Source organism: Bacillus rossius, chromosome 2 (genome assembly GCF_032445375.1).
Source record: "Bacillus rossius redtenbacheri isolate Brsri chromosome 2, Brsri_v3, whole genome shotgun sequence".
Classification (NCBI taxonomy): Eukaryota; Metazoa; Arthropoda; class Insecta; order Phasmatodea; family Bacillidae; genus Bacillus; species Bacillus rossius.
In genome coordinates, this window is record NC_086331.1 from 124,217,112 (window position 1) to 124,243,739 (window position 26,628).

Sequence of the window (26,628 nt, forward strand, 5' to 3'; positions counted from 1 at the left end):
AATAGTAGCGTGAAAATTGGAATTTTACAGGCATTCGACGTCACTCCACTGGCTGAGAGGACATGTGATCGCAGCAGGAAGCAGGCAACAAGCCTGGTGTAGACTTTTAGAACTAGCCATAGGCAGTAGCAACCAGCGGTCTGGTGTGCGGAACAGTGGATGGTTGGTTGTGATTACGTTTACACGTTTGGCTTTGGACGAGTAGTGCAGTGGTGACAGTTTAGTTAGTACGATGCTGTAATAACAAAATTTATGAACATCAGCTTGCAGACTGTACATTCACACAGATAGTCGATATGCACATGGTTCAGGGAGAGATGAGAGGAATCGTATCGGGAGCAGGCCACATTTACCCGGAATGCTTTCCGAACAGGCATGTACGAATAGGAAAACCTTCATTTGTCTTAAACAGCGACTGTGTGAAACTAAGAGTTTCACACCACGAAGGGTGATTTACACCAGACTGTTAGCACATTTGATTAACTCCAAAAGTCTGCATCCAGCTTGTCGCATGCTTCCCGCAAAGCATTTTGACATCACGGTCCTGGGATGGCATATCCTCTCAGCCAGTGGAGTGGTGCCTAATGTGCGCAAAATTCAAATTTTGCATGCTACTGTTTGCATCTGTAACTTTGCAGGGTTGCATTTTCAGACACATTTTTCATTTAAAAAAATTGCTTGTTTTGGCATTCCCTGCCAACCGTTAAATTTATGCCCAGAAATTTCAGAACTTGCTTTTTAAAAATTCATTTTAAAAGTATTGTATTTTACAACAAGGGTTCATGTCTCCAAACTAGATTATAATTTTCAGGTTGGAGTCCAGTAGTAAAAGGTAAACATAAGCTATGTAAAATTAATTTTGTTTGGTATTTTAACATATTTTTTTATTTATTTTTAATCCATGAATATGTTTAGTTTTTGATAGCAGGTTTTATTTTCAGGGATGAAAGGTATGATTTTATTCGTGCCAAGTACGTACAGAAGAGGTTTGTTCAACAGACTTGTGAAGATGAACATGATCTACTTAGTGACTTGGAGCATGCAGTGAACAATAAAGACCTTCATCAACTGCTTCAAGTGTTTGCAGAAGGTGTGAATTTGGACCTACCTTTGCCAACAAGTGTAAGTTATTTCATAGATTGTTTGCGCAGTTGTTTTTTTTTTTACTCAGAGATGTAATAACTCTCAAAACTTTGAAATGCTTTCTTATAATTTAATGTTAACATACAAGGCATAAACTGTCTCCTTTAAATCATTAATATATTCATAAATTCTTAGTTAATATTTTATAATTAAATTATGTCACCCATTTGGCCCTATGACTATTAATGTTCTTACTGCAGCCTCAATGTTCTAAAGAAATGTTCATTGGCAGAGGGTTGTTTGATTAGCTTTTTGGAGTTTGCTCTGAAAAACATGTGAGAAAATTGTTTTCATTGAATATTTATTACATTTCCGTGCAAATTATTGCTGCAATATTTAAAATAAAATTGTATCAAATTTTATGTTCATGTTTTGTCAAATATAAATATTTGTATGACTTATCTAGTACAAATGTTGAAACATTAATATTTTTGCACTTTCTTCCAACTCAAGATTTTTGTATTAAAATATAACAATTTAATTACGAGTCTACAATTTTGTACACCATGTTTTTCCTATTGGTCATGGTATGTTATAGCCATGTTTATAAAATTACCAATCGCTTAGTAACAAAGATGTTTTAAAACTGTGAAATAATCCTTTGCTAATGGCTAATTTTTGTGGGCACAATTAATATTTATATTGTTTTTAAGAACAATTAATTTAATCATAAATATGGGTTTTACCAACAAGTTTCTCAGGATTAAGATACAGCTATCCACATTGTTACTCGAAACAACTTATTCAGTCATTGAAATAAAAATAAACATAACCATAAATTATACAAATGTAAAATGAACCATTACTATTATTCTTTGTTTTCTCAGTATCATAAAGAATCTAAGTTTCTCATCTCTAGAGATTGAAAATATTTGCTCCAAAATAAAGTGGAATCTTAAACAATTTTAAAGCTAAGTACGTGTTATGAAAAATGGCTGTAAACAAAAACTCTCTGAAGGTTAATGGTTCTGTTACAAATGACCTAGTACTTATAGCTAACTGCTGTGCCAATTATTTTTCTAGTGTTTTTGTAATCCCAACACACAAAAATAATTCACATATTTCTATTGATACAAAATATTTTATTGTTAGGGCCAATATCACCGAGAGTCTGGTCATATGGGGTATAAAGACCTAAAATGAACTCTTGTCAACAGGTCCTGATGGCATTCCTAATTTAATTATAAAAGGATGCTCTCAACTGTTTCTTCTTCTAAAGTATATCTTTAATAAAAGTATTGATAGCAGTGTCTATGGTTGAAATGGAAGCTTGCTAAGGTCATCCCCATGAAAGAATAGTATTCACACAACCCTATTGTTTTATGTGTATTTTAAGTATTCATTTATCTTGTTGGTTTTTATTTTACTAATGTTAAACATGTGTGTGTCTATTATGCCTCTCATAATTTTTTTTAAATAAATTAATCTTCTTTTAAATAATAAGTATTTTGTAACACTTCTGTGTTTCATAAACATGATACTTGTTATCACAGATGCATGTAATATGCTTAGTTAGTAATTTCATATATTCAGTGCAATTTTTTTAATGTCTTACAGGATATTGGCGAGACAGCTTTACATTTGGCAGTAACCCGTGAAATGGGGAACTCATTGCATTTAGTAGATTTTCTGGTCCAAAACATGCCAACGCATTCAATAGACAAAGCAACTCTAGCTGTGTGTAATACACCTGGTTCGGGTTACAATACTGCACTTCATCTTTGTGCTATACATGATAAGCCTGAGTGTATGAAGTTGTTACTGCGAAGTGGAGCTGATGTGACATTGCGCAATTCGCTTGATAAAACACCATTAGACATTGCTGAAGAACTGGAGCATACTGTGTGTGTGGACCTGGTAAGTCTTAAAATGTATTACTGGTTTGCTTATTATAACATTTACATGTACTGTATACACCACTCTATTCAGTATATATCCTTATTGGTTTGTTTTTCATAAGGTAAAAACATTTTACTTCATGGGGTTATGCTCCAAAGAGTGCTTGTATTATGGTACACTAGAGGTTGAGCACAGACTTTCACCCTTTGCATTATCACATATGTTTCAACATTGCACACGACCAGTGGAAACCCTTAAATATTCTTGGGTATTGTTATTGTGACATCACTGACAAACTAACAAATTTGGGAGAGTCTGTATTACTGTCTCACTCAAGTTCTTGTTTCTAGCCTATAGCTGCTTGGGTGTTTTGGTAACTCCAGTAAAAATCTTAAATGCTTGTAATTCTGTGTTTGATGCTTTACTGGTTACTTTGTTAACTGACTATTCCGTTCTTTTATAATAGCGGACTTTACTCTTTTTGCTACAGTACTTTCAGTGGTTAAAAATATTTATGGTTTCATTATCTATATCACCTTTAAAAGTCTGAAACATTTCATTCCAGTTTTTATTTATTCTTTTTACACTTAGTTATGAGAAAATTAATTTGTAGGTTAGGGACTTAAGTTCCCATTTGGCAGCCAATATTTTAACGATCCTGAAACGCGACTTGGAGGAAATTTTCCAGCTCACCTTTCTAATTACTGTACCATCTAGCTTATTTTCATCAAATATAGAATTCCGAACAACCAGAATGTTGTTTCTCTTGTTTACTTGAAAATCCTTTAGCTCTTGCCATTAAATATAACTTAAGGCTGGCACAGATATATTTAGAGGTATGTGGCACTGTCTAACTGTTGTGGGGAATGCGTTTAATTTAGATTTGGGGTTTTTGTTTTTAACTGCAAACTGGATGCCATATTTTAATTTTTTTATTGGCGTTATACTTCTTTAGGTGCGTTATGAAAAAATGATGAGAGTGAAATTTTAAGATGCGCGCGCATCACTGTAACAGAAAATTAACAGGTTGAAGCTGTCCGCTAAACCGCTCATTAAGTCTCGAAAAAAAGCTACCAACAAAATAGAAATAGAATCTCTATTAGTCGCGCATGTTGGCACGCTCGTCGCCTCTGATCACTGTTTTCATATTTATAATATTTATCCACATGTTTCTAGTTTCTACATTCACAACACGTGTTTTAGTTTCATACAAGTGCAAATTATATGTGCTAATAAATTATATTCAGTAGTGATTTAAATTGAATATTTTCATTAATATTATTTACTATTTATAAATATTAGTAAAAAAATTGTGCCTTTATACTTTTTCAAGTGCTCCAATATAATTGAGGTTAACTATCCGTATGTATTATTTATTGATATAAATTAAAATATTATTTAATACTTACAAAATAAAGAAATAAATTTAATAAAACATTTAATAAAAAATTTCAGATAAAAATTTAAATTGAACATCAAATTAAAATTAAAATTTTTAATATTTATTATTAAAATGAATAAATAATAAATATTTATAAAAATAAATGAACAAATTTAATGAAAACTTTTTGATAAAAATGAAATGTGAATATTAAATTAAGAAAATAATATACATTTAAAAAAATGAATAATCTTAAATTAAATATTTGAATTTATTATTAAATTTATTTTCTTTTAAAATATTAAATAATCAATAATAAATATTTAAAATTAAGAATCTTATAATATTTAGTACAAATTATGTCATATATATTTTTTATTCTCTAAATTTAATTTAATTAATTTTTCAAATATAAACTGAACTTTAGTGACTGTGTTTACTATCTTTTTCCAGCCCTTTTATTATTTTATTGTAATTAATTATTTGCATGCAATTAAAAACTATTTTTTAATGATGCCAAAGAAGTAATAATTCTCAAGCGCGTACATAAGTACACACACTTATTTTTTTTTGTTTTATAGCATTCCATTTTCATTCATTTTATATATTTAATGATATCTAACTAATTACAACAAAATTTTTCTTAGCATGTATTGAAGGTAGGTAATTGTTAATTAAGGACAACTTCTTGAAGTTTCATACATGCTGTTTTGTTATTGAGAAGTATTTAATATGTACATCAATATTTTTTAAACTCAAACTGAAATATTATTGGTTAAAAAAAAATAGTACAACTGATATAGAAAGAGAGTCGGCTAAAGTTAGTAGAAGAAAGTGGCTTTCTGCTGACCTCTCTCACTTGGTTAGGTTAGGCAAAAGGGAAAGGTCAACGGTCAAGGCTACAAATTAAACAGTATAAAATGGCCACCACTTAATAAAAAAATCTTATACTGCCTTCACTTTATGTAAAACAATATTTTTGAGCAAACTATGTTCCCTTATTACTTTTAACAATATATTTAGAGCTTTGATAAAATGTTATAATAAATATGTATACCTGTATTTTTTTTAACAAATAGTTTTTAGTTTAAATTTTTAAATTCTTATGTACATACAAAATAATTCTCAATAACAGAATATCATGTATGAAATCATGTATTGAAATTTTTTTTAAATTATGGTTAAATGTTGAGAGAGTATTTTTTTTTGTTTTTGGCCTTATGGTTTACCAGTGAAACAGGAAGACGATAGAAACTGAGTATAATCCAAATTAATAGTGTAGACAACACCATGAAAATTAGCGCCCTTTTATTTTGGTTTTGGGGGGGGGCGGGGGGAAGTCATTACAATTTATTACTTCAAGTGTTACCTTTCGCTTTAAAATTATTTAGACAGTCAGTAATGGTACATAATGCCAAGAAATTTCTTTGGAAAATGGGTATAGTTTATTAATTCTCTCATCGCAAAGACATTTATTTTTATTAATTATTATTATTTCTAATGACCTGGGGGTAATTGAAGGGAATATCATCCAAAAATAAATGAATGTGCAAAATGAATGCAGAAAATTTCTCTCCGAGGGTACCAAAACGAGCAAAATCAAACAACACTGCCGGCGGCTGCTGTTAGCATTTAACTATCTGTTGCTGGAAAATTTAATACGTCTCCTGAACAGAGTGAGATTAAAACATATTGCATGATTTTAACTTCCAAAATGGTGTCATAATTTGACAGTTACAATAATATTAGAGGTTCAGCTTGCAGTTTAAGAAATTTTGATGAAAGCAGATCGAGGATTGTTTGAAGTGCCTACAGACAATTATCGCCAAGCTCAACTATTTCATTTCAGTGCACCCGACAACTCTTTCCATCGAATATATATGCAACAACCAGCTTCCCATTTATCAGCTCTTATCAGTTTCTCTTTCTGCACGAAAACAACATAATCAACATCTGTCGCCTGTCGCAATCTTCTCCAGCTGGTCATTGCCTGACACAACTAACTCCACATGCACAAGTTACTATGCTGTCATCTGTTTCTGCTTGAGACATACAATCAGATGCAAATCACACTATTTCACCGTTGGAGTCAATGCACAGTCTTTATCTCATTCATCTCAGTGTTCTGACTATACGGAGATTTCCTTCAAATTTGTTTATCTGTTGTTTTATGTGAACTGTTATGATTTATTTTCATTTTGTGTTGGATTCAGATGTTCAGTGTTACTTTTGTTAACATCATTCATATATTGTATTTTTATAAATACCTTTCTCCAAACACATTTTAAAAAATTAAGAAGTGAGAAGTATTATTTGTACTTTGGTTCATCGGACCTTGATATTTTCCTTTAACACTTCAATCAATGCTGAGCAGATTTCTGCAAATATTCCTCCAATAGACTGCTGTGAAATTCAGAAAAGATGTTGCAAGCTTAAGTATGAATCTCGTTTCACTAAAAACCACAACATCACTGCTAACCTAGAATATTAATATTAATTTTAAAAGTATTAACAATGTTACATTCCAGAGTTGGCCCGGCAAAGCAACCCGGAATAATAACAAATACAAAAGTTTCGTTTACATTTTTAAAAAAATTTCTATTTGCGAGTTAAATTTTTTTATTGTGAGTTGCCGCAGCCGGACGTCGCACCGGTCCGACGACGATACGACAACTGAAAAAATACGAGCAACGACTGTCGACTGCCGGCCGCTGCCGGCCGTAGACGACAACTGACGACTACTGAACTCCTACACCATGCAGTTACCGTCCCTTTACAAGAACAAAACAAAGGGAGGCAACCCGTGAGTCAACTGACCAATCACATTATTTGCTGAAAAATACCGGCATGGGGAGACACATCACGCCACCTCAAGGGTTGCCCTGATTGGCTGGCGAGACTGCGCCCAGCGAAAGTTCCAGTTTCTTGGTGCGCAGTTACACGTCCGCATGCTGGGATTTTCCAACGACGCACTATCTGGAGGCGTGACAAATGACATGCTGGCGACAGTGTGTCGCGCCCATGTCCTTTCTTTCTATTCACTCCTTCTAGTATGTTCTCGAAATTTACCGTCTAACTATTCATACTGTGCTTTCAAATATATAAAAAACGTTAATAATACACTTGTTAATTTTCAATTAAGTAAACAAATATTAAAACACTACTAAACATAATCTAAATTAATAATAATTATAAAAACACCAACAAAACATTTAAAATTAAAACAATTATAAATAGTAGGGGGCGGGAATTCTGCAATGTTACAACAATGAAATGAAACCAAACATTTTTTGTTATACTGTCATGAAATTAATTAGTATGCTTTTTACCAATATTGAATAGTGATCGGTTCTCGCAAATATATTTCATTCTTGCAAATTTTTAGCCCAAAATTTAATGTTTGTCTTCCGTGTCACACACGGCCAAGTGGACTGCAGTGTTGGTCAGTTCCAGATGGTTCGCCTCGGGTAGCACGTGCTCGAGGCACGCTGTGCTTCTCTGCGCATCGCGTGTAGCGCGGGTTCCGGGTTGCATTGCAACCGCGGCACGCATATGTGTACACGCCTTTACATTTTGATAATAGATACCGCACTCTGTAGGATTAAACCTCACGGAGAAGTAGTTAAGCAGCCCCCTCAGGCACCAAAGTAGAGCAAAAGGCTGTTACACTAGAAACTGAAGGAATTGTGTCCAACCCACTACCGAAGTTGGATTCGTCAGAGATCGAATTACCAGATGGAGGTATCTGGTTCCTATATTATGTATACCTTCCTTTACTTACATGTGGCTAAACCAAACTAAATGATGTGTTTCAGTTGCATCATGCCCTTCAAAGACAGAAGAGCCACTTTGATAATGTAAATATTGATTGGAACCTGTCTCATGATGAAGGTTCTACAGATTTCTCTGATGATGAAACTGTAATTGAAGATAGGGTAAGTTTTAATATGTTATTTTAATTTTTTCGAGTTATGATCTTTTTGTTAATCTATGGATGTGTGGATGTTTAGAGTTAATTCAAAGGCATAATACGAGGTTTGAATAGAAACCAAGACTGCTTGTAATTTTGTAATTTTAAAATGGCAGTAATTATAGGCTATTGTGATGGATCTCTTTCGGAGTTGTCCTTTTCTTACTAAACACCCAGTCTCCAACAGTGTTTCCAATTTTTGAAGCATTCTTGAATTTTTTTTTTTTTTTTTTTTGAAAGTGTTAATGACTCTCCACATATTTTCCTGGATGCGTTTCACTCAAATTGATTCTCATTCAACATCACTTTCAATTGCTGTGCAGAAGTGCAAGAATTTTGAATTTAGCCAAACATTCAATGATCAAGAATGCTTGATGAGCCAGGGAGTTATCATGGTTAGAAGAACTAATTCTTGTCTCACCAGAGTGCAGGCCTTCTCTTCTGCACTTTTTGGCACATGAGCTGAAGGACATTATTGTAATATTCCTGGTTGACTGTCTGCGCCCCTAAGGTAGGGTGACCGAACGTCCCGTAAAAACGGGATTGTCCCGTTTTTTAACGATCGTACACGGGGTCCCGAAAAAGTCTCCCGGGACGCCTAAATGTCCCGTATTTACGTTGGGTTGATGATACACTTTTGTCGCGCCTCTCCTCGGACCGTCTTCCCCTCTCCTCGACAGTTGAATTTTTGAAGATATGCCAGTATGTGTTTGCGATCCCTGCCCATAATGGTAATACTAAAAGAATCTTTTCGCTTATGAACATTCAATGGACGGATGAAAGGAACAAGATGGGAGTGGATACCCTTTCTGTAATCTTGCAAGTACTCTGCAATTTAAAAATGGACTGTTCTAGTTTTTAAAACTTTATATTGGAAAAGAAAGAGGTTTTAAAATTGGCTGGAACGAAAGAAAAATATCCCCAATTTAAATACTAAAGATTTTTAACATAACTTTGACTAACAATTTTAGTTATCTTGTTTAATTATGTTTTGAAGTATGTCATAATACTTATAATAAATAAGTATTCACTGCAAAATTGTTGTTTTTATTTATTATACGCCTCACAATTTAAATTAAATTACATATTCATAGGTAAATTAAAAATGATTTATAGGTCTCTAATTAGCAAAAAAGAGCATGTTTCAATGATTACGTCTCGATGGAGGCCCCTCGGACTGGAGGGTATCGCCCCCAAACCCTCCTTGGATGTGTCCCGTTTTTTCAAGTTTATGATTTGGTCACCCTACCCTAAGGGCAAATTCGTGATGCACAAACACCCGTAGAATTGAATTAACCATACATATTGTATTCAAATTCGACCAACTTTATTGTATGCTTATTGTGTGGTCAATTTGGACAGTTCCTGTGTGATGATGGTGCCTTTGTTTCTGGTCATCCACATAAACCCATGATTTTTTGCCTGTAACTACCCTATTTAACAAATCAGGTATAGTTTTGGCTCGCTGTATCAGTTCGTGGGACACTTCAAAACAGTTCTTCTGCTTGTCTGACAACAATTTCAGAATGAATTTTTCAGACACTTGACACATTAAAATTTTCAGTTAAAATTTAACTTCATAGAAACTTAAATTCAATTCGTCAGTCATTTCCCTAAGAGTTCATAAGTCTCCCAAGCCTACTTCCCAGTTCTGAAATATAACTGCGAGTTTATTCCTTATTTTTCATTCATTTTTCAAAATCAATAATCCGCCGAGAATCGAAAACACTTTTTAACTCCCCAGAATGCTACTTTCTACCGAACAAAGATGCTGCTGTAGTTTTATCAGAACTGGTCAAGGACAAAACAAGCTTCCCCTTCCACATCCATAGGCAAACCAAGAAAACCAAGACTCTCCTTTTGAGCTGTGATGGCACTTGTCTTCAAATTTTCCAATCCACCTTGTTAATATGCATTGTCTCACTATCTATTATACTAGTAGTGTGTAAATAATACATAAAATCTAAACATTATTATTATAAATCACGATCAGTGTTTTTAATTCTTTTGCTGAATATTTCAATTCGCTCTACCCAAAACGCATATTCCAGAGTCCAGAGTGATCTTATCCAAAATATATTAGTTAAGATCACATATAAGTTTGATAATGGTGGAGTTGAAGTTTAAAAAAATGAAATATTCCTGTCTAAAACTCCTCTTGTGAAGATTCGTGCTTGGAAGAGCCTTGGATCAAAGCTAAACTTCAGCCACATTGACTACCATAAAACAAGTTAGTAAACTGCAGATCCTGACTATGCCAGAGCTAACAATATACTTAAGAAAATTTAATTTTTAGAATTAATTTTATCAAGCAAAGTTATTAAGTAGTTTTCAACTAACTTCTCTTAGTTTTTTACCAGGCCAAAATTGTTTTGAAATATCAGTTATGTAGTATATGGGTTCATATGACTAAATAATATGTTTTCAGAATAAATTCTGAGAAAGACTTTTTAAATGTTCAGTCCACAGCAATATTTCTGGACTTCTTATATACTAATATTGTTTATAAACTATTTAATTTAACATGTTAAAATAAAAAAAGTCCATGTGTAGTATGTAAGTTTTTAGTAGGGGTTTCTTTTTAAACTATTGTTTGACAAAGGATGCAACAGAGTTAATAAGGATTTTGTTTCATTGTAATTGTATTTTTTCCTTCATAATGCTTTGAAAACATTTTAAAACCCTCTTTGTAATATCCCAGATTGTACCTGGCTAAGACAACAATCCAATACTGTTACATATTTCTAAACACTTGCAAATTTTGTTGGGTGCTTTTTTCTTAATGCTTGCAAGTTCAGAATATTGATGTTGACTACTTAACTGGAAAATGACTATGATTTTCATGCATAAATAAAGAGTATTTCATTACAGTTTCTCTATTTATTTTTCCGTTTATCGAATTCTCAACATGGTCGCCAATGCATGGCGAAAAAATTTATAGTACAAAAATAAATAGTTTCATACCAAAACTTATTTTCTTGGTTAGAGGTGAGAAGTAGATCCAAGCATTTAGGTGATCTGGCTGTGAGTTATGTAGCAATAAGAGGACAAATAGACTTATTACAAGAATTAACAATTTTTATAACTTACTTACTTTGGGAAAGTTTAACAGCATATTAGTAATTAAATTACGCATAGCAATTTTTACTGTTATTGCTAGTAAGATTCACCAGGTATGTTTCAAAATGACTGTTTCTTACAGTTATATCTATAGTGAGGACTGAATAGGATATGTTACAATTTTTAGCATTAAAATCCTTCCGGGTGTACATTGCAATGCCTCATTCATTCATGATCATTCTGAATTAATGTATACATGCCTCGTTAGTGTAAACGCTGACAGAGGTAGGGTAAATTTTGACCAGGTCTCAGGTATAGAATAGCATGGAGGCTTTTATCACAAAAAATAACTGCTCAGTCAAAATGGGGTCAGGTATTGACTAATCATTAATGTGTTAATTAAATTACTCAGTGATGACGTTAATTTTTAATGAAAGTTTATACTTGGATTACACCCAATGCACATTTAAATTTGCTGTAAACACCATGGTTATGGGGCGGAGGGCATCCCGTAGAAAAAAGCCATTGGAGAGGTGTTCAGGGATTAGCAAGTGGTTGGGTAAGAAGGGTATGCATTCTTCTGTGGCCAGTAGCAGGCTGCACAATTCCTGGAAATATATGGCTTCTTGGCTCAGTACTGACAACCGTTAATAATTACCACCCATGCTTAAAACATTATAAATCAGAAATTATAAATTTAGTATTCACCTTGTAACACAGATGTTTATGTGGTTTTACACTTAATCTTTCCAAACTATGTTTAACTATAACACTTCATAATTTGTTTTACACATTCCCTCTAAAATTAAACACTAATGTACCTCTTGTATGTCACTGTGTCTGTATCTGCCCACCATCGATGGATGTGGTTGACTAACCTTCGTAAAGTTCACTTAGTGTTAAGTAAATGGCTTACCTTCTGTGATAGAGGCATGAAAAATTAAACTTACGCCACACTGTTAATAAAATAGCAAAAAACTTGAAAATAGGTAAGCAAAAATATTAAAATTAAAAATAATACACAGTTATTGTTAAGTTAATGGTTGATTGTCGCTGATGATTTTATATTTTGTATTGTACAATTTGTGCAGTTTGAAAAGTAGATAAATTTTACATACATATAAACAAATATTAAAGTATTGTTTTATTTTTTTTTGTTGGCAGAATGGCTCAATAACTCCAGAAAAGAAGACACACTCAAGACCACCAAGTTTTGCTGGAGAATCACCAGTTAATCCTAGATCCCGTTCTTCTACTTCAGATAGCCTAAAATCTGGTTCTAGTCCCAACAGTAGTTACCGTCCTATACCACCCCCACCCCCACCGCAGAGCAAGAAACCTTCTGCAGGTAATCTACATATTACTATTGTGTTACTTTCAGTTTTTAAGGACAGTTTATATTTCTAAAGTTTCATTAGCTCACATTTTCTTTTTAAGGGAATGTGTGTGTGTGTGTGTGTGAGAGAGAGAGAGAGAGAGAGAGAGAGAGAGAGAGAGAGTATAGGAAAGAGGGTGTGTGTATATACATACGTATACAGTCAAACCTCTATCTATCGTTTTTCAGGGGACCAACAAAAAAATTCAGTAGATGCGGACATTCAATAGATGTGGACTTCACTCTAAGAATTTTTAAAAAATATTTCAACCTCAAAATTAGTGTCAGAAATATATCAGTTACTTGTCATTAAAGTTAAATCAGTTGAAAAATAAATAAAAATGGAAGTATTTTACTTAATTCAATTTACACTTGCAAAAAAAAAACATACGCACAATAAATCTACATGGAAATTAAAGTCTTTTTCAATATCCTGAAGTCTGAAATATGTTTACTCATGTCATCAAATGTAGAGCTGTACTGAAGAAGCCGATTTTGCCAATATTTAGTTGAATCGGCATTTCTGCCGACTTCCGATACGCTTGTTAATTTTCGGCCGATATTACTGAAAAACGAGAGAGACTGCCATAACCTAAAAATCCACGATTACCCTTTTCGCTTTTCGTAGTAGTACTGCATTTTTTCAGATCGCATTATTTCTTCGCAACATGTGCCAAACGTACATATAAAAATTTAACATCCTATTTTTCAATAATGTTCTTTATTTTTAATATATCATAAATAAATACATTACCGTCACGGTAAATATACATCTCGGTTGTTACGGTAACTGTAGTGCAAATGTGGTAGCTATCGTGCTTCTGTAGTAATTATGGTATCGACAAAGAATCTTTAGTTCTTTTTATGGTAATTATCTTAGGATAATAATTGGGTTTGTACTGTAGTTATGGTACATCATCCATATTTCTTCGTAAGTTGTTGTTCATTTGTCTTTTCTTCATATTTACGTGCTCCATTACTTGGCTGCAGATTTAAGTTGATTTTTACTACTGTATACTATCGTTACTGTTTTTATGACGGTTTCTTTCTAAGAAATGGTTATTTCAGCAAAATCTTTATGGTTAAACGATCATCTATTATAATTTATAGTGACGGGACCACATATTTTGTACGATCAATGCGGACAAAACGATAATTCGAACATCGGTACAAGCGGACTTTTTTAACCTTAGTTGTATGGCAATTTTGCCGGGACCGTAGTAAGTATACGATAAACACGGACAATCGATACATGCGAGTTCGATAGATAGAGGTTTGACTGTATATGTATACACACACGCAGGGTGTCTACCAACCATGAAAACCAGAACAATGGGAAACCAGAAAACCAGGAAAATGGCAGGGATTTGACGTGACCGGTAACCAGGAAAAAGCCATGAATTTTTAGATGATTCGCAAGTTGCTGGAATCTCAGTAGTGTGATGGTGACGTATAGGATATGATGCAACAGAAAAATATCCCGAGCATACCCACGACCTGTCCTTCCACCTTTGCATTTTAAAAGCCACTGACGATAGTTATCTTGACAGCTAAAGCTTTTACACTTGACAGCACAAAAAAAATGTTCGCCATGATAGCACACACTGCACAGAGTACACCCTTCTTAGCATTCCACGTCTTATCCGTTCGTGTGAGCAATAACAAAGCGATGTCATGGTTCTTAACCATCTTGACCTCTTTTTTTTTATGAAATCAGTGTCAAATGGACTTAGGGTTCCTTAAAAGATACAGTTGCACAGTACATTGCACTGTGTTTATGATCATTTTGGTGAATGCTGGTTGTCCAATCAATATACTTTTCTTGGATATGTTTCCCTTTCAAAAGACGTCTAATATTAAAATAAATTTATATTTGATCTTGAAAACTTGTCGACTTTGTACCAGAGACAACTAAATGTTGCTTGTGGCTCGAACCTTTTTGACATAACAAAGCTTAATGTTTCACACACTTTCGCAACATACATCCTAACTCAGTGATGACGTTAATTTTTAATGATGCACATTTAAATTTGTGTCATTTTAATTTCATAGATCCAGATAATCATAAATAAGTGTACATTTGCATGCAAGAAATAGTTTTGTTGCCTTTATTTGTGCCGTGCTGAATAGTTTTTCTTTCATACATTTTTCCACATGGAATTCCTTTTTTTATGTAGCTTCAGGAAAGAAAATACAAGATAAAAATTGTGTTTTGCAATGAAATTTAACTTGACATAGGGTAATATTTACATAAGGTGTGTATCAACTGCAACATTTCGTTGGTTTACGCAACACATACCTCAAGTTTTCCTCAGCTGTCAGCTAAGTTTCCACCTCCTCAGTGGAGGAAACTATCCTTTTTTCCAAGGTCGTAGTAGTATTGGGCTTCATATCTTCAGCAATTGGCAGACAAAACAACCCTCCATCTGCTTGTGCGGAAATACGGCCTGAGCACAATATAGTATCTGCAGCATAGAGTAATCGCCGCTTACTGATATTACATGTAGAATACACTGTTACACCCTTGTAAGGAATGTAACAGTCTTAAATAATAGCAAAGTGTGGATTATAGCCAACGGTTTACTAACAATGCTCAAAACACAATATCAATACAGGATTCAAAAATGACAGACACATGATGAGAGCATTGTAACTTTGGTTAGTCTTGAGCAAATATCTTATCAATGCAAACATTTTGTAAAAAGAATATTACGGGCTGATAATTAAAACAACTGAGCCTTGATAAAACATTAGGGGTTCCAAATACAATTAAAATTGAATTACCAGCTCGTTAGGAAAACAGAGTGAAGCTGACATTAAAACTTTATAGCCCCAAAGAATTATGGAGAAGCTCCAGCATAATTAATAAAACTTGGACATTACTTTTATTTAACGAGCAGCTAAAAAAAGTGCCAATAGGCAGGCATATATAATACGACAATAATTTACAATGCTAATTACAAGGCTTAATATTGTAGCAATATAAAGGGCAGACTCTACAATAGCTTTTTATCATGAAGGTTTTAACAAAAACCACCGCGGCAAATGTGGTTGTTAATCGCCTTGTAGCGTTCTCGTGCCGTCCCACATTACGAGTACAATGACATTTTGATGTCAGCAAAACAAGATGCATCAGGAATCATGGAAACATTCAAAACTAAAACAAGTTTGAGAGTAAACTGCATGATGGGCTATGAAGTGTGACATGACTATGATCAGCAAATTTGCAAGGGCGTCGGGATAAAGTGAGTGACTCGTAAAACTATCCTTCAGTATCAGGAAACCTCAATTTGTGAAACTGATAACATCAAGTATTGAAAAAATTGATGATTATAGTTTAATATTGTTTGTAATCTTATTACATTACAAATTTTGTATAACTTGTTATGCTAATAATATGCAAATAATGCGACAAGAAACAAAAGAGCCTTCTTGGATCATGCTGTGCCTTCCCCTCCCACTGCGAGCCAGGAGAGGGTGGAAACCGACTGTTACGCTTGAGTCAGTCTGACACAAGCGGCAATGTTGTAACTCAAAAACTTATTTGATCACTAGTTTGGTTACCTAGTCACGTGTGAGCATTTTCAGATTGCTGTCGAACCAGTACTATGTCCCATGGGGTTTCATGTAGTTTTCTATTTTAATGTTTTGTATAATGATGTGCTTTGAAACTAAATATGTATTTCAGTTCATTGTTTAACCCACAAATATATACACAAACTTCTTTTAGACATTCATAAATTGTTAATTCCTTGCAGTGACATGGCTGAAGAAACTATAATGAAAAAAGTATAATTAATGGCATAGCTAAAAAAAATGAACTCCACATATATTTTACTGAAGTGCTTAAGTATCCACTTTTAACACATATATGCCACTTTAGAACATTTAATCAGTAGAAAAAATTTACCACTGTGCGTAAACAAGAAGAAATTATAATATATTCATTTTTTGTTGGTACACGTTGAGGGCGTACCGGTGTTGAGGTGGTGTTTATCGGAAGGAATTAATGGGCGCCACCACGTGAGTGGGCACGTGGACCCGGCTGAAGACTCTACCCCAGGGCGTTACGTGGCCCGTGTGCGGCGAGATATTAGCCCTCCAGATGTTACACGCAGCTCATGTCCCTACCTAAGCCCGCTCTCAGCGTCGGGCACGCTTCTAATCCGCAGTGGGCTCTCAGGGCGTCCCACACGCCGCTGGCCAGGTTAGGAACCCACGTGGCCCCCCGAACACAAAAACACGTAACACAGTTAATTGGTTTTTATTCTACTCACGGTATACGTCCTTACACGCTCCTCCTCTGATACAACTGCAAAACGCCCGAGGCACGAATCAGATTAGGTGAGGAGGCGAACCACGCACGTGGTCGCCTCAAGGTACCGACACGTCCGCCCTCGGCCGGCGGGAGAGATAGACTGGGATGAGCTCATGGCTTGCGGGTGGCAACATGGCGCCCTTCGCGCCGAACACAATTACCGTTACAACTTTGCTGTAGCGTGCCCCGGGTTACTCTTAGAAAATACATAACTAATTTTACAATAATTATTAAATTACTTCCATGTCCCGACCGTCTGTAATAATTACTTATAAACATAAAACATGGTTCAAATAAGTTGCACGCTAGTTCCTCCTTCGCCCGCTAGGGAGCGTCCGTGTTCGTGCTTGGACTTATAAAAAATAACAACAGATCATGAAGTTATTAATTAAAAACACATACATGCATAATCATCGTTACACTGTTTTGGGGCGGAAAGAAAAAGGGTTACAATATTAATTAACATATTTAGGGGTGCGGCGCACTGCATCTAAGCGCCCTCTTGCCGGGCTAGAAACACACGCACACACGCACGCACGAGCGGGAGGTTTGAACAGAGACGGTGGTTGGGCGGTTTCATATCGGGCTCAAAGGGGCCGCAGGCCCGGGTGACGTCAACGTGTTACTAAAAACAAAAGATTGTCATTGTTGGTGGTCAAACAGTTTTGAATGAGTTGTTTGGGTATGATTCTGTAGATTTTTGTTCAACTGAACACAATGTATTTTTTTTTTAATTTGGCAGTGCTTTACATTAAATAATTTTCAAAATTAATGTCATGTTTTTCTCTCCAGACTTATGCTGTGACTTATAAATAAGCAAATATCCAAACATTCACATTTATAGTGTTATGATGTAGGACCGCGGGACAGGCCACTGGGTCTCCTAGGGGTCAGCCGGCCCGGCCCCCGTTTGGGGCGTGGTCCATTGACGCAGCGCATACCTTGGGAGATTAGTGGCCCAGCCTCGCTGCCCCCTCCCTCCCTGCTCCCCTCTCCCTCGGCGCTTTGTCATTGACCCTGAGCCATCCATCTGGAGGATTCTGCGGGCTCCCAGAGGCCACCACATGGAGTGGCGTAAATGGGACGCCACTGTTCTGGGAGCTTTGGGCGTTGGGTCGACCATGATGACATGACACGTCAAAGGGGTGCGAGACCATTCCAGAAGGAGGGGCTGAGGCGTTTAAAAGTGGCAATGCCAGCCTCCGAACCAATGGAGTGTAGAGTGAAGTGAAGAGAGCAAGTGACCCTTTGATGGGCAATAACCTAATGACAAGCAATGGGCTTTGTGTGCGGTAACTGATGTATCTATGACTGTGTCGCAGTGCGGATGAGTGAGTATTACGAGTCAGTGTGTCGGGACAGAGGTGTGGGGTAAAAGACGAGCGGAAGGGAGAGCCACTGTCAAGCCTAGCTACAGTGAGGAGAGTGAACTGTGGACTGAAGGAAGGAGTAATTGATTTGTGAATAGAATTTTTTAAGTGTTGTATATTAATTAATTGGACTATCCTTTACAAACCTTTCTTCCCACTCCTAACATTTGGTGTCAGAAGTGGGGATAGCCCTAATTAATAAACTTAGCTTTCAAATTAAAATAAAATAAAAATAGAATTTAGACTTTTAAGAATAAAGCCAGTGTTAGGAACTGTAGTTAGTTTTAATGTAATAAAGTTAGTTTTAATTTTGAGTAGAAGTTTAGGCTAGCAAATGGGTGAAGCTAGAGTGTAGTGATAGTGACAGCCTGATAGTGTATGTAGACACAAAAGATGGCTTCCAAAAAAATTAAAAACATAATGGCTTTCTTGTCCGAAATGAATAATAAAATGGAGATTAACCAGGAGGAAATGAAAAATAAAATGGATAGGTGCCAATAAGGGATGAAGAATGAAATTTAGAGTGAAATAAGGAACAGCCTAGAAGAGGTGAAGAATGCCATGAAGAGCAAAATTTAAGAAATGAAGAAGGGCCAAGAGGAAATGAAACATGCACAAGAAGATATGCGGAACGAGATGGTGGCGGCACAAGAAGACTTGCGAAATGAGCTAGTGGCTGCTCAAGAGGAAATGGAGAAGAAGATGAAAAAATCCAGTATTCAACTCGAAGGTAAGGTGCAGTGTTTAGAGCAACATCTAGCCGAACTTGAAGGGCAAGTAGCACAACAACTAATTCAGATTGAACAGGCAGCCAAACAGCATGAATAAGCTGTAACTGAAGAGTGCTGATGGATGATTAAGGAAGCTATAGCTGATATGAAATGAAAGAAAGAGTTTCTCAAAGGAGGTCAATGTGCATCTCATAATTCAAGTCACCTACCTTCGATGGCCAATCATCCTGGGCAGTTTACAGGCTACAGTTTGAGGTCACTGCGGAAGCAAATGGCCGCATTGAGGAAGAGAATGCTACAGCACTCGTCTTGGCTGGTATGAGGGGGCGTATGCCAGCTCTACAGGAAGTGGTAGCCCCTAGGGTTTTTCCTGTATCCTTACTTCATAGAGGCCATGACAGTCTGTTGCTTAATGGATGGATCATTGACAGACAGAGTTTACTTACTGTTAACATGGGGGGGGGGGGGGCAATATGCATCTATAATTCACACAGACATGGTAAGTAGGGAACAGCTAAGGAGAACACCCATCCCATACAGCCTCAAAACAGCCACTGGAGAGACATTTCACCTGTGCATGGACAGCTGGATTTGGAGGTAAGGATTGGTACTTAGACACAATCACAGACTTTTCTTTTTACTGATATCACTGGCAAGTTAATTCTAGGAATGGACATTATGAATCAGTATGGATTCGTTCTTGACAATGAAGGACAGTACTGCATATTAGAGGAGAAGCAATAACTTTATTTACTCCCAACCAATTGGACGTGCTTCTAATTCAAGTGGTTGTTAGCGAATCTGTTTCAATTAAATCAAACAATGAGCAGATAATAGCAGCTAGGATGATGAGAGACCTCAAGGCAGCATGAATCAAAAATAAGGATTTTTTGAAACAGGTAGAGCAAATAGCTAGCTGTGAACCAGTCTCTTGGTTAACCATTACCATGGTTTATTGCACTTGTTAGGGTTAGCACCTCATGTTAAACTGCTTCATTGTTTGCTTTTTTTTTTCTGATTTATATTACTTGGTATTTTTGTCTGCACTTTGAAGTTTCATTTCAGCTGGAACACACCAACCCTGTTCAAATATTAATGTTTTATTACTAACCATTGTCATATTTTCAATTATTTCAATGGTGAAAACTGTCTTGTCTGGCACATGTGTTTGGGTCAAAATTGTTTAAAATTTCATATTGTACCAACTTAAGCAAATTTAGAAGGGCATTATGACTAAAAAGGTAAAATGTACATAACTCTACAAATAAAAAGTGCAATGGAGCAAAAAATTTGTGTTGCCTCTCAAGGTGATTAGATTTCTCTCAAATCCTCTTCTCCCGATTTTGACATCTTTTGTGCTCACTCAGAGGTAAGGTGATGCTGTTGGCTACAAGAGACACTGTGCGTCTTAATACATGAACACACTTGTACATAGTCTTTGTAGGATTAATAAAACAAAAAGGAAATGATGCTGCCATACACACACAGATCACCCAGTAGTTTCCACAACAGTAGTTCAAAAAGCAAAATTAGTATGTAATATTATTTAATTTTAAGAACAAAGATTTAATTGCAAAAGAAATAATAAATATTTTTAAAAAAATAACACTTTGTTCCAATTTTTTTAGTACACCTATCCCCCACTTAGCACGTCTTCAGATTGCGCGGATTCATTTAGCGTGATGTGAACTTTACTGCCCCAGTCTTAAATAGCACGTCTGTAAATTTCAGTTCGGCACGCAAAAAAAAAAAAGTTGGCACGACGCCACGAAGTTTGTTTCAACTTCAGTAAACAACAGATGTGCCGTGGGATACAGTTAGCCAAACAAGGGGGGAAGAGATGCGCGCGCAGGTCTGTCTACGCTATCGGCTGTTGTACAAACATCAGCTATGGCAAGTTAAATTGCAGCTATGGAGTATAAAGGTCCAAATGTTTTTACGTCCGCGCGTATGCCGCCGTGCCGTACCGTTGTCGCCTGGCCACAGACCGGGCCGTAAACTCAGTCTAGCCAGTGGCAGGGAATTCACTCAAACAAAAACGTCTGCCCATTCAGCTGCCGGTAACTGTACATGCTTGATCACTCATAATGCATCATGTTCCAGTATTTGAGACAAAACTGGAAGTATTACGGCGTGCAGGTTGTCTTGAAGGTGACGCTTATGTTGGTCACACTTTAGTTTTAAGCAAGTCAACTGTGCGCATAATCGTACGAAATGACTCTTACCAAAAGTTTATATACATAAGTCTGATGCTGTTGGTTGTACTAGCGGGAATACATTTGACATTAGATACCGGAAAGAAATGAACAGATGATTCACGTGGAAAAGGTTGTTAAATGAATGTTGCAATGAAAAAAATAATCACTGGCCTGATAGGATTGATGTAAACCAGGTGGTGATACGCGAATAAGCACTTTAATTTTTGAAAAATTAAAATGTATTATCCGGACAGTAATATCGGTTTCACTGTCAGTAAAGGATTATTTGGAAAGGTACATGACATAAGTTGAAGGTCACGCCCGGGCGGGCAAGTCGGCCAACCGACTAACGATAAAGTACATAACCACGTATATCCCGTTAGCGGTGTCATATTTGTCATACAAAGTGCGATGGGAGGCATATAAAGATAAATGGTGTGACATATTTATAGTTGAGTGTTATTCAATGCATTTATATTACATAAAGTATATTTTCCTACACAATTTTGGAAAACATTAAATAAATTAGCCTTGCTATTTATGGAAACTAATGCTTCAGAATACGCGATTTCGAATAACACGAGCATTTTAAGGAATGAATTAGTCGTGCTAAGTGAGGGATAGGTGTAATGATTTTAGGTATTTTTTTGTGAAGTACACTTTACCTTGGACTTCAATTTCTAGTTCTTGTACTGAGAACTGTGACATTACTGATGGGAATGAGTTTGATTATATGATACCACCTTCAGGAAACAGTGAATAAGCCCAACTCCACACACTATGTGTACACCAAAGTATCGGTGTTCGAAGTTCACTTTTATAGTCTAAGTCAAAATTGAATTCTGGATTTTCTTAAACTCCTGAAGTTCAAAGTCAAAATTAGTAACACACTGGTTTATTAAAAAATGTATGTTCCACAACTATATATTTTTTTGTTTCAAACATGAACAGTATTTTCAAGGTATCAAACATTGCAGTTTGATATTGCTAACTTGAAGGTACTGCTCATTCAATGTCCCTGGATTTTTAAAAATTCTTGAGTTGTGACTAAAATAGTACATGTTTGTAAATTTATGCCTTCTTTTAAAGAATAAACATAACTGACTTGTTTTCAGAACCTTTCCGCAAATTTTGCAGATACCAAATTTTTTTTATACTCAGGCCTGTCAGAAAATGTATGTATTTTATTCACCAGTGTACTTTGAGACTACTTAAGGGGACTGGGAGTATCATGATCATCTTCCTTACAATCATGATTCCGTGCAACTGGTAGTAAGTCCATTGAAACGAGTTATTCACTCGCATATAATAAGACTAATACTCCTGAGTGTATGGAGTGATGTATTGTATAGCAGAAGCTACACTGTCTCTCATGTACATACGGAATTAACCGTCTGCCATCCGACGAGTTTTGATTTTAAACACATGCCAACAGCCAAATATGTTGGAAATGTTCATCAGCGTACACTGCAATTAGTTTGGTGCTGTTTACGTGCTAATTTCAACATATGTGCAAGAAAATCACATTTTGGAAGATTTTGTTTGAGTTGTTCAATGGACCTCCAACTTTGCATAAAAGAACTAACTAAAGCAGGTATTCCCTACTTCCATAACCTAAATTTAATATATTAATTTTTGGACTACATTAACCTTTTTCTTTTTAACACCATTAATACAGCGCTATCATCTTTAATTATTCAAAATATGTTTTATGTTGAAACTTAAATTTATGTTTACGAAATAAAAGTTTATTAATAAATTTGGATACGATAATAAAATACAAATGCTCCTCCAAAATAACCTGTTATGCTACTAGGATAGCCAACTGCTGTTATCAGAAGTACTTAATAGGTATCTGTAGTTAAACTATAGGTAAATAATTCACACTAAACATACTCCTTGACTATTGTAAATAATGCTAGCTTTACTGTTTTTGTGTGTATGATTAAATAGATATTTCTCTATTAGACCAGTGTTACTATGAATGGTAGGAACTTGTAGTCTGGAGGAGCTCACACAGTTCCAAGAAGCAAAGCAGCGAGTTCAACTTGAAGGTGTAAAAAGTTAAACTAACATGATGGTGTGAAAACAAATTCAAAAATTTATAGGAAAAATTAAGTTTGATATTTCTTATCAACCACTATAAAGAGGAGAAGTCCGTATGGCTACGTCATAGAGGTGCATCAAAGAAAATCCAAAAAAGGTGAAAGAAACAAATGGAAAAAACTATGGTACAAAAAGATCAACCAAGCAAGAGCAAAAAAAGTTGAGAATACTTCCCCAGATACGGGACTCCATACCATAAAGTTTACTACAGTTCTCTTTCGAAGCACTAAGAGGTTGATCAGTCACAAACAATCACCACTACATTACTGCTAAGGAGGGGTGGAAGGCAAACACGGGCGAAAAATAGTTTTTGGGGAGAAGTTAGAACTTAGTTTGCAAGAAAGTCTGAAGACGGTGCGGATAGTGTGAAATAGAGGCACTAAGAGCATTATTTTTTTGCCTAAGGGGCTGAGAGATGGTATACAGGGTGCAAAAGTAGGCATAGAGCAGGGCCACGTAGTTCATACTTTGGCAGACAGAGGGTGTGTGGTGGTACACTACTTTGGAGAAGGAAGGGGTGTTGACAAAATGCCACAGGAATGGTTCTACGCCGCCACGCCGTCGTCAGTTTGTGCGTGCTCGAGAGTGTTGTGCAGAATGCAGCAGTGCAACGCGAGGCGGTGTCAAAATGCAGTGCCGCTATCAAATGGGACGAGCCTAATGCATGGGGCACCGGAGATGGCTACTTTGCTGCGCTTGTGGAACCAAGTACCACAGCCGTGTACAACGAAAGATAAGTTAGAGACTGCAGCCAACACAGCATCTGGTCAGGGAATGGGCGAGCTAGGGTATCGTAAAAACCAGAGGACTTACTGAGCCAAGTAGCCTGTAGAAGACCAAAATTAAAAATGCCCCAGGAAAAATTTTACCAAGAAAGGAAATTTAAATTAGGATGTTAGGAACACTTAATAATTAAAGAATCTACATAATAAAATTCCAAAAAAAGGTTCTATTGTGCCCAAACATTTACTAATTAGCAGCACATGGTTCAGTCATCATTAATACAGAATTGACTATTTTCCAACTCTCACTTTTAACTAAGCCTTTATTAATCTACTAAACATTTAACTTACCTCATGTAAGACTAACCAAACTACTTTTTCTAATACAAATGTGACCAAACGTGCTCAAATGTGCATTTAAGCCTCTTTTTACACTTTTGAAGAGCTGTAAAATGTAAATAGAGGGATAAGTACTATTATAAAGGGGCTAACATTATTATTTCTAGTAGGTACTCCTTTTATGAAAGATCTTGGTATCATTTTGGATTCTAAATTATATTATCATCAACATGTAGGCCTACATTATTCTCTAGTTCCCTTTAACACTAGCTTTAATTTAATACATAAAATTTTATGCTACAAATTCAGATTTCATTCTTTTACTTAGCATTAGTTACATCTTAATTAGAATATTGTTCAGTAATTTGGAACAATATCAAATACATCTATTAGGGATAAAATTCAAAGCATACAAAACAAAGTAATCAAACTTATTACTCAAAAACATATTTCTCAACCTATTTTAACTTCCCTTTCTGAATGCAGAGCATATTTAAATTCACTTTTTGTTTATAATTGTTGTAGTTCTAAAATAAATTGTAAATATTTTCTGGATAATTCTGGACTTATAGTTCCCCAATCCAATGGTTGATTATTGCCCTCATTGTGCACAACCATAACAAAAATTATATTACTTATACACTTATCTCCAGTTTTAATAAACTTGATATTTTTTGTTCTTTAATTCAGTTATATTTCGTAAGTAACCATCAATATATTATTTTTAAGTAATAAAACTTATTTCCAAATAATTGTAACCTTATCTATAAATAATAAAACCACTCATTATGTATATCCTTTTATTATCCATGTATAATGTAAATTTTATGTTATATGGTTATGTGTTTCTTTCGTGTTACATTAAGAATTATTGGCACTTTTATTTGTAATTATGTTTGTCGGCTCTTTGTATTACCGTCTTGGGTATTTTAGTGTTTGTATTGTCTATTGTAGTCCCAGCAAGTATGTGTAATTGCTGCTTGCGTATGTTGACTATTTGCGGCCAGTGCCTACGTGACATGGTGCTTCCCTTCAGTTGGTGCCCGCGTACTCGCAGTGATTACATTGTCCTATGTATTTTATGTGTTGTGCCCACCATAAAAGTTCTCCAACTTTTGGTGGGCATATAAAAAATAAACTAATAAATAATTACTAGCTATGCTAGCTGTTTTGTAGTATTATTATAAGTAAAATTTGCTATATAAATTGCTGGTTAGCATCCAATTAATTTTATGTGCATGCTTGTATACTTTGTAATGTTCCAAAGTTTTATGTTGTATTCTTATATTGTTTCAAATCAGTTCTTCGCTTAGTTATGCTATAATATTTAGCTGCTGCTTTATATTATGACAGTTAATTAAAACAATGTATAAAAATAGACATATGCAGTGTAAACAATCATGTGAAGATAAGTTATTACATTTTTTTAACACACCTTTTTGAAGCACTTAAAATAATATATTGTATAAGTTATGTACATGTGTTGGTACTTGTTAGATTATGTACGTATGTAATGTTTACTCAATACTGTATTTTGTAGTGACAGGGATGAGCAGTAACAAGAAGCGTACTGCCCCCCCTCCACCGGGCACAAACATTTATGGGACTCTTCCCAACAGTCACAGTCGAACCCCTTCGGACCCTGTTGTGCCAAATAATCATGGTTATCACACTCTCAGCCACCCAAACCACAGGCGTTCACCATCTAGTGATTCAGGGGTGGCCAGCACTTGCAGAATGAATCTTTCATCTTCAGTAAACTTACGTGAGTTTATTGGTCAAAATTATTGTTTGTACTGCATGTCTGTACATTAGCATTCACTTATTTTAGTCTTAATAATATGAACACACTGTATTTTCCACAAGATAATGTTAACAAATAATCAACAATGATTCCTTATTTAGAACAAAAAAATTGCTTACGTATAATTTTTTTATGCAAGTCTGTTGTTAAAGTATTTATGAAATATATTGCGTAAGTAGTCTCATTTAATTTTTGATAAATGATTAATGTGTTGTGCAACGTTCGGGTAAAAATAACTAGGCTCATTGTTTAAGAACATTCCATCAGTGTTG

General features: G+C 35.3%; 1 protein-coding gene across 4 annotated transcripts in view; it reads left to right on the top strand.

Moving 5' to 3' along the window:
• Positions 1–26,628, top strand: part of LOC134529754 (arfGAP with SH3 domain, ANK repeat and PH domain-containing protein) — an 89,904-nt gene that overhangs the window by 53,500 nt on the left and 9,776 nt on the right. For 2 of the 4 annotated variants that reach the window (XM_063364152.1, XM_063364155.1), the window contains 5 exons: positions 942–1,122; positions 2,701–3,000; positions 8,179–8,298; positions 12,558–12,741; positions 26,093–26,317. In XM_063364152.1, coding sequence (XP_063220222.1) covers positions 942–1,122; positions 2,701–3,000; positions 8,179–8,298; positions 12,558–12,741; positions 26,093–26,317 — 1,010 coding nt within the window. Of the gene's footprint in view, positions 1–941; positions 1,123–2,700; positions 3,001–8,178; positions 8,299–12,557; positions 12,742–26,092; positions 26,318–26,628 lie in introns of those variants that run through there. The other 2 variants (XM_063364153.1, XR_010074695.1) reach the window with 2 other exon arrangements.